The 10,150-nt window shown below is 26.5% G+C and overlaps 1 protein-coding gene across 3 annotated transcripts in view; it reads left to right on the top strand.

The window, feature by feature from the left end:
* The window catches only part of LOC129960616 (AF4/FMR2 family member 1-like), a 206,747-nt gene extending 198,351 nt beyond the window's left edge, over positions 1-8,396 (top strand). For all 3 annotated transcript variants that reach the window (XM_056074152.1, XM_056074154.1, XM_056074155.1), the window contains one exon: positions 60-8,396. In XM_056074152.1, the coding sequence (XP_055930127.1) occupies positions 60-175 (116 nt within the window). In that variant the 3' untranslated portion in view covers positions 176-8,396. The remainder of the gene's footprint in view (positions 1-59) is intronic.
* The last annotated feature ends 1,754 nt before the right edge of the window (positions 8,397-10,150 follow it).

The following is a 10,150-nucleotide window of genomic DNA, read 5'->3' on the forward strand; positions in this document are numbered from 1 at the left end:
TTCTATTTGTTATATTTTATTTTACTCTTTTATCTAAAAGTATACATTTTGTCTTTTAGAATTTTTTAAGGAAGTGGCTGATCAGTCTGAACCCCTAACGTTGCACAGCAGTATAACAGAACTCGTGAAATATATTCAGAAAGGAATTTCACTTGTGAAAAAGAGCCTACGTTAGCATTCCAAGAAAGAGAGGTGAATTAATTTTGTGAGGAAGTGAAAGATAATAACCAGGCAATTCTATTGAACTAAGGGAATGAATGTAGCTGTTGGTGTAATTTTAGTTTCAAGTTTCAATTAAAATTTTTGGCTTTCCCGCCTCACAAAACCCTTACCATATGTGCAAATGCAAATGTATAAAAACGATTGAATTGGGATATGGCCTGGAGTTACAATGTATTTAGGAAAAAGTGTGAAGTTTATATGTATGTATGTATGTGTATGTATATATATATATATATAAATTATATATATATATATATATATATATATATATATATATGTATGTATGTACATATAAATAAAAATTAACATAACATGCATATTTATATATAAAACAGCCCCATGTATATATTTTTGTACATAGTTTTCAGATACTTATTAAAGTACTTTGTGATCACACTATTTCCACATACATGTGTGAAAGTATGCCAATTCGGAATTTTTGTCGCCCAAAGCTTTGGTGTGTGAAGTGCATAATTGGCAAATTGTACTATTATTTGCTAGTGGGCAATTTTTTTCTCTCTGTGTAATATGTACTTGCATTGTCAGACTGTGCTTAAAAACACAAAATTTATTTGATGTTATTAGTAACTAGTTAAAACTTCAAAGAATGTATTGCCAAGCAATGTTATTAGTCATCTTGTTATTCTGTATGTTTTGGTAAGAAAAGCAATGTAAAATATTTTTTCCTGTTTATAATAATGCTTATGGACTTGAACGCATTGTTAATTTTACAGTACGTGTTAATGCAAAATCAAAGTTTATAGCAGTGTACATTTTTTTTTTTTGTAGAAATAGAGCGATGCCATGTTTACGTTGATACTATTAAATCTTGTTTATGAAATTCAGAATGTTCTGAATTTATAACTCTTAAGTTTTTTCCTCTGTCATATTTATTTCTTAACTTTTAAGAGCATTATTATTGAGTTTAAATATATTTATATATTTTTTAATTGTAATCTTTATTATACTTTTTATTTTAAAAACTTGTTATGGAGAAATAGACCTTCATTTAATTTACCTTAATGATGAAGTTACTTCATGTTCATGAGTTTGAAATTTTTATGTAATTTTCAGCTAATTTAATTTACATGTTTGAAACTCCCTAAGTTTGTCTAACATTGTATTTTATGATAGTCTTAAAAAGTACGAAAAGTGATATTGAGTTACTTGAATTTTAATTCGATTCCCATTCCATGTTTTGTTGCTCTTTTGTTAGTTTTTCCATGTTTATTGTAAATAAGAAAAACATTTCATAGAATATCACTTGAACAAGGATTTTAAAGACTTTAATAATAATAATTATTATTTTTGAAATGAAAAATATCAGCACAATGAAAATATTTTACGAAATTTGCTAAAGCATATTGTATAAGAAAACCTTGTTTATCTTCTAAGAACTCATGCCAGAAAATCTAAATGGTAAAACTAGTTACATTTAGTTTTACCTGAATGTGGTCAGAATTAAAATCAAAATAAATAAAAATATATCTTTGTATGTATTGTCTGGTGTATGTCTGAGCTGCTGATTTATCTACAAAAATTAGTAGTTTTTAAGATACATTAATTACTTTATTCATTTATATCTGTGATTAATTATTTTTTAAATATTGCCATGTCTTTTCAGTATAAAAATCAACAATTTCTTAGGGATTAGGTTTAAAAATTTTCATAACTATTATTTGTGCAAATTTATATTATTGATTTTTTAAATTTTAATTATCTGTAAAGACTGAAAGCAAAAATACCTTATCTTACTATGTATTGATTGTTTTGAGTGAAAAAAATTTTATGCATGTGTAGTTGATAGGTTTCTATTTATTAATAAGAGTATATATTTTTAAATCCTGTATTATGTTTGACTGTTGATTGATGATCTGGTTTGCTTATTATCACGCTTGTTGTAACTCACTTTAAATGATACTCAAGCTGCATGAATTAGCTTGTAAATATGGTTGTATTTAAAGGCAGCTACAGATGTAGCAAAATTTGTTTGTAAAATTATTTATTGAATATACTTGTAATTTTTATGATAAATTTTGGATTTTTTAAAGCATTTTTTTTTCTTTATTTGTATCTACTGAATCAAAATGTAAACTTAAAATTTTTGTGTTGTCATCTGTCAAAAATTGGCTAGAAAATTATGACAGAATGTAATGTTTTTATTGAAATCTAATATATATATTAAACGCGATTTATATTTATTTGAAAAAAATCGTCTTGCATTTGCTTCTAAATTATTTTTCTTTTTGTATGCAATTAAATCAGGTTTCTTAAGTTATCAAATCTTTTCTTTCAATGAGATCTCTTACTGTATTTAATATATTTTAAATTTGGAATGAAAGAAATCATTTTTGAAAAAGTGGTGCACTGATTAAAATCAGAACCACTATATTTATTTATTATTAAGAATAATGGTCTAGTTTCATATTTCTACATGAAACTATTTTCAACCCGAATATCAACAAATTAAACCACCTAAAATATGTATAGATTAATATCATGTAGATGTGTTTAGAAACAGGATTATATTGCTATGTTTTATGCTTTAATAATATCAAAACTTTTGTAAGCTGTCATTTAATTAGTCCCAAACTCTTGATCACAATTTTTACGAACATAATTATTTATTTATGGATGACTTCGTTTTTTTTATGCATGCCTTTTTACAAATCAAAAATGCCGATCCTAATTTTTGTTGAATAAAAGTCACTTTTAAATTTCGAAAATTAGTTTTCTTAAGTAATTACTAGAATAAAATTTTGTATCATATTTGTGTATTTTTTTAATATGCTATCAGCTTAGAATAGCGTTTACAAAGAACAAATAAATGTGTTGATTTGACAGCTATAAAAAGTTCTGTCGATATGCTTTCTTTTAATGCAATCTGCTTGTCATTTATAATACTGAAAGTTGTTGAATGTCATTGTAGTCATTTTGTTTTTATTATTATTAAACGAGTTTTGTTTAGTTTGTAACTTTGTGTGCAATGAAAATTTATAATTTTAAACTATTGAATTGAACTGTCCAACGGAAACTCAGTTTTTCAAATGGGGCTTTGTAAATTATGGATATAAAGTGAGTGTTGCTACCATAGACATTTACATTCAGACTTTTGTACTTGCATTTCGAAGATATTTCTTTCCTCACAGAATTTTCTTCTAATTTTCTTTTTATTTCAGAATGATTTTTTCCACTTCATTGTGAAAAATGTCTTTAATAGTAAAGTATTGGTGCTCTTCTATATGTTTTTTGTGCTTTGATGCATATATTGAAGTATAGTTTAAAAAAATTTTGTATTTGTAATTTTTTTTTTTTTTCAGAAATACAACTTAATTCTGTTCATTGATATATAGCTAAAATGTATAGATTTTTTAGAGATGTTAGTAAATTATAATTTAAACTGAAGTTCTTGTTTCCGAAAACTTCGTTATTTTATGCTTTGAGCATTCATTGAGTGATACTTTCTAAATACTACTTGTAAATATATTTTTCATTCCATATTATTTGTTTCATGATAATTTGACTTATTTCGGGATTGGCTTGTAGAATAGACATATTCTTGTTGACGTGGGTTGTAGTACTTTACATGGTTTTACTATTTTGAGATCTTTTGTTTAACTTAGCAACCCTCCCCCCCCCTTAGATAAGTGAATTTATCTATCAAAATTTAAAAAAGTAAATATAAAAAGACTAGTTTGAATCTTTAAATTTATAATTTTTACTGCCTCTCTCTTGTGTCAATCAAATTACAAAAATTCCATCAAATCTTATGACAAATGATATGCATTAAAATTTTCGAAAAATGTTTAACACAAGCTTCATATATCAATCAAGGCTTCCGAATATTTTTGAATTTTCCTCTTATTTTACAGTTAAGTGGACTAACTATCGATCGAGAAACAACTAGCAGTGGGGTATTTTTGAATATATTAAATTTGATGCCTGTAGAGTGTGTTAAAAATGTTCTTTTTTTTTTCTGTCGATAAAAAAAATTGGCCTGGTAAGATTGAAAAGTGTCCACATTAATTTGGAAAAAATTGATGAATCGTGTACTCCTCTCCCCAGTAGTGTCTTCCAAAAGAATTCATTCCTTATCCTGATCTTAAGTTTTTATCTTATATAAATTTCAAATAATTTAATTATGCTCATTGATACATATTTTTTTAAATTGTAATTTACTTAACCTCATGCATTAATATGTTTTGTTGCTAAATTAAAATTTTGATATGTATAATAATGTAGTAAGATGAAAAATTATCTTATAAATTAAATGTGAGATGTTGGTAAAAAGGATGCAAATATTTTTTTACATATTTTATTCATTGGAATGAAATCAATTTTTGAAACTGTCTCTTTTTAAAAATTCCGTTATTTATGCTTTGCTGAAAAATTCCCATCTTAGTTGTTGTTAAAATATATATTTTGAAAAAACATTTATTTTACAGTAGTTTTGTTACTTTTCTTTAATCGGCATATTTTGCATTGGTACCTATAAATTTATCACATCCTTTTTTCCTTAATCCACTTGTCTATTTTTTGAAATTTATGATTTAATTTCTCTTATTTTTTTTAATGTTAAGTATTCTTGCTTTGAATAATTCTATTTTAAAATTATATTTTGTGTGAAAAATTAATACGTAATTTATAAAGTGTAAAGAGTGTACCTAGGAATGGCTTTTTTCAAAAGATTAGCTCCTTCGAAGTATTTTTTAAGAAATAGCATAAAACGTTATTATATTTAAAATAATTTATCTATATTCGAATTTTCTTAATGGCATGCCCAGTAAAGAAATCAAATTAATCTAGAAACTATAATAATTTGCGATAGACTTATTATGTAATTGTATTGTTCATATTATTTTAGATATTAATAATGAGTCATCATATTCGATATGATTTTAGAAGAGCATATATTTTTTGTTTGAAAAATTCAGTTTTCAATGCTGACAATGTAACTATAAAGACTAAATGTGGTATATTTTCTATCGACAGTAATATATTAGACTTTAGCAGTGGTATTTCAGCGTGATAGTGCCTGTTAGATGTATTTCTGCTTTAATAATAGTAGCTTTCAGCACCTTAAATAATCGCTGTTAATTTATTAGTTTCAAAATGTGCACTTAAGTTCAAGTATATGCGATTTTTGCGACTGTATTTGGCATCTCTGTATTGTAACTGTGACTTTTATATTCATAACTAATATTTACAAAATTGTTTCTTCTAATTAGTGCTGTATTTTTATGTAATTTTTTAAAGAAAAGGCATAATTTGTGCTTTTCTATTAAATGCATATTCCTTGTTTTTTTCTTTTAATATTAAAAAGTTTCTTAATACAAAGCTACACTATGGATGCGGTTTCTTTTAACTGAAATAATAATATGTCTGTGGTTCAAATTTTTAAAGTGGGAATTATTTGTGCTTTTCTGTAAGACATTAAATGCATCTTCCCTTATTTTTCATTACTATAAAAAAATCTTGAATACAAAGCTATGCAATTTAAGTGATTTCTCTTAACTGAAATAATATATATCTGTAGTTCAAATTATTAAAAGAGAATAATTTGTGCCTTTCCATAAGACATTGAATGCATATTCTCCTATTTTTCTTTACTGTTAAAACGCTTCAGTACAAAGCTATGCAATTTAAGTGAAATAATGTCTGTGATTAAAATTATTAAAAAGGGCATAATTTATGCTTTTCTATAAGGCAATGAATAAACGAATGCGTATTCCCGCCTTTTTCTTTAATATTAATAGGTTTCAACTCAAAGCTATGCAATTTAAATGATTCCTCTTAACTGAAACAGTAATACGTTTCAATTATTAAAAGTGGAATAATTTGTGCTTTTCTATAAGACATTAAATGCATATACCCATATTTTTCTACCTATTAAAAAGCTTCAGTACAATGCAATGGAAGCATCCTCTTATTTGAAACAGTAATATGACTGTGCTTCGAATTATTAAAAAGGGCATAATTTAGGCTTTTCTATAAGGAAATGAATGCATATTCCGTATTTTTCTTTACTATTAAAACGCTTCAGTACAAAGCTATGCAATTTAAATGATTCCTTTTAACTGAAATAATGTCTGTGATTCGAATTATTAAAAAGAGCATAATTTATACTTTTCTATAAGACAGGGAATGCATTTTCCCGAATTTTTCTTTAATTTTAAAAGGTTTCAACTGAAAGCTACGCAAATTGAGCAATTTCTCTTAAATGAAAAGTTACATGTCTGTGATTCTAATTATAAAGGTAACTCATTTTAATGAGTTCTTTTTGCAGATGAAACGTTTATTTTCTAATTATAATTAAAAAAAATGTAGATAAAATAAGTTTTTTTTTCTGATCATTCTTTAAGCATAATATTAAATTTTATTGGCATGCAGAATATAGCTGCGATATTCATTTCTAGAAGGTCTGTTGTGCAAAAAAAAAATGTGCCAATAACTTCTATTATTGAGAGCTTACTGAAATTTCTGAACATTTTTGACTAGAGAAAATTCAAAATTTGTATGCAACAAAAGTTTTACAACCAAAATGAAGACAACTATTTGATCTAAAGCTTATCTGTGTTTAGTGGATATATATTTCTTCAAATGCAGTAACATTAAAAGCTGCTCGTATAGTTAATGGATACTCTGCTCGCAAGTTTTAATTTTAATGCTTTGGTAGACACTGCACAGCATTCTTACATCATGGCTGTGAATAGCATATTTTGATTATTACTTAAATCATATACACACTTTCTCACACACACATACACACACCCAAACAAACAAAAAAAACCCTTTTATCTGCACCATTAAAAAAAATGCTTAACACGTTGGTTGTCATTTGACACTTGATTCACACCCACTGTCTAATTAAATGACCATTTCTCTACTATACTTAAAGGTTAGCTAAGGGGTCATCTAATTAATTAGATGATTCGAATTATAGACGTAAGCCATGGCAACAGACGTGTTAATATCCAAAGAATGGTATTGATTTAATGTTTGTGATGACACTTTTTTATAAATGCTCTTAATTTTGTAATTTTTTCAATCATTAGTTTCGTTTGCTTTGATATTTTTAAGTTATAATAAATCTCTTTAGTATCCTTTATTATATATGAATACCTCTGGCCTTACAAGTAAATGTATTTTTATGAACATCTTTTAAAAAAATAAAACTTTTTCAAGGAAAGTTTAGGACTTGTGGACCAGTAGAAATATTAGTTTTAAAGCAACTTTTAATCAACTTTTCTTTATCCCATTCAGAAGTATTTTTTTTTAAATATATAGTTAGGATTGTAAATGGGTTTCATTGAACATTGTTTTTTTCTTGATTCGTTTGCACAACTTTGAATTTTTAAAATGTTTTGCAGATAGCATTTTTTTTTTTTTTTTGTTCAAATTATTCGTTGTGACAGTGTTACATGTTGGAGTTTTTTCCCATTGACATTATTCCATAGAAGGGAAAAAAAATCGTATTTTTCATAATTTAAGTAATTTATCCATCTTAACTTATTAATGTCTAAATATTTGCACAACAATGCATTGAAGCTCACTTTGATATTCATATCCTATGATATTCGAAGCACAATGTAAAACTATTATGTTCCTATTATTTCAATAGATTTTCCTCCTTTTTTTTTTCAGCCCTAAAGTGAGTTTCTTTGTATTTGTGTATTATAAATTGTGAAAGCTCTTTTTTCTTCCAAATTTTATTTTCTCGTATGAATATGCACTTTTAAAAGAGGCACCAAAGTAAAAAATATCATGTGAAAATACATATTTTCTAACATTTCATATCAATGGGGCCAGTATCACTGTTTATTACGTAAATTTTGAAAGGTTGGAACGATTAAAGAAATAGTCAATATTTGATATAAAACTTTGTAATAATTTTCCTTGTTAGAAATATAAAATCTTATAATGGGATTAGGTGTAACAATCCATCAGTGTATTGTTTCCTTATTATTGAATGTGTCTCTATTACAAAATTTCCAAGCTGTTGTCATCTTAAGCTTGAAGGCATTTTGTGTTGAATTTGATTTATACATATAATACTCTTTATACATGTATTTCACAAAAACATGATCTTTTAGTCGAACATCTGTTAGTCCTTTTTTTTTCAACTGCCCATTTATGTAAAAAATGATTTGTATATATAAAGTTTATGAATTTAAGATTTTGTGTTTTTCTTGTCTATTATACATTACACAAATCAATGCACTACTATTACCCAAATTTTCAATTTCTTCAGTGACTTGTTACACAGTGAGCATGTCTCGTGGGAGCATTTTAAAATTAGTAAAATCAATAGTACATACTTCAGATTTTTCTATATGAATAAACAAAAGCCATCTTGATTCTAAATATTCATTAAAATGCTGCGATATTTCACTGCTAAGAAAATATTGTTTCATTAAAATTTTCCTTTGTAATTAATTACCCATTTGGTTCTATTCATTTTTAGATGAAAAATACTTTTTAATAATGTAATAAAAAATTATTAACGATATATGTGTGTCAATTATGCAAGTGAAAATAATTTTCTTTTCTTTGCATTTTTTTTTCTGAAAATTTTAAACTGATATATTTGGAGTTAAAATGACTGAATAATTTACAAAGTTATTTTCTCATTTTCTTACTTTATACTATACTATACTATTTTTATACTACTTGAAATTAATTTTTTAAATATATTAAAGCTTCAGTGGTACTGAGAAAACTATGAATATATATATATATAATATAAAATTGTTTTAAAAATAATTTCTTCATCACTTGAACTCTGACTTTACTTTAACTTCGTGGTTGTATGGACTTATATTTTTCCCACAATGATCAAAATGCGATAACTGCAAATTCCTTTCTACAATTATAGAAATTAAAAAATACTTTCTGACACTCTCTTAGTACTTTCTGCCTACCTAATCCATTCGCTCTTTTGGTCTCGTCACGTTTTTTTTAATTAAACTATTTCCTTAAAATTGTTAAAGAACTCCATGCCTGTTTACTTACCAGAGCGGAGAGGTCAAGTCCTATCGATGCTGAAATGGCATCGTAATCTGAATGGCATCTGATTGCTGATAATTTGTTTGACTAAATACTATTTGGTTTCCTTTTGAAATGATGCCGATTTGCAAGCAATCCAAATTAACATGAGGACGTTTGTCTTCCAAAGATAGATTTAACAAACACCAATCGAAGTTTATGCAGACATTGGTCACTAACCCATGGTTGTTAGATCTTGTAGCCGGCGCTCCATTTCAAGATAACAGTGGCCAATCAAGGATTTGTGATTGTATAACCCTCATCAATCAAATGTATATTAACTAAATAATACTACTAAGAGTTAAAAGAATATTTTAAAAATCGATCGAAAAATACTGAGAATGAAGGAAAACCCCCAGGATCAAAGGAGTTTAGCTGTGTGAGGCAAGGGAAGCTTTGTTTTCTATTTTTACGAGTATTTTATTTTACCTGGTACAAATTGGGCCCGGCATGAGTTGAAATGTATTTCTACAATTATTTCTTCTGAATATAGAGCTCACACATATTATATTAATTACAATAGTTGGCTAGGAATCAGATTTTCATAAAACTTCGCTTTGTGGTTGGGCAACAGTAAGAAAGACCTCTGTCAGTTAATCAAGGCCTGTCTTTAGCCATTTGGACCAATTACTCCCAACCGGGTCCTATTTTAAGGGTCCCCGCGTCAGAGTGTAATCTCCCTTCAATTCATAGACATAACTAGGCTAGGGCAGGCAAAATACGAGCCTATAAACCAAAAGGATAAAAATTATTAAGAAAGCAAGCTTTTTTCCCCATAGTCTTTAGACTTTTTAAATATATATATATATATATATATATATATATATATATATATATATATATATATATATATATATAAATCTAATTAAATCAAGGAGAGATG

Source organism: Argiope bruennichi, chromosome X2 (genome assembly GCF_947563725.1).
Source record: "Argiope bruennichi chromosome X2, qqArgBrue1.1, whole genome shotgun sequence".
NCBI classification, from domain to species: Eukaryota; Metazoa; Arthropoda; class Arachnida; order Araneae; family Araneidae; genus Argiope; species Argiope bruennichi.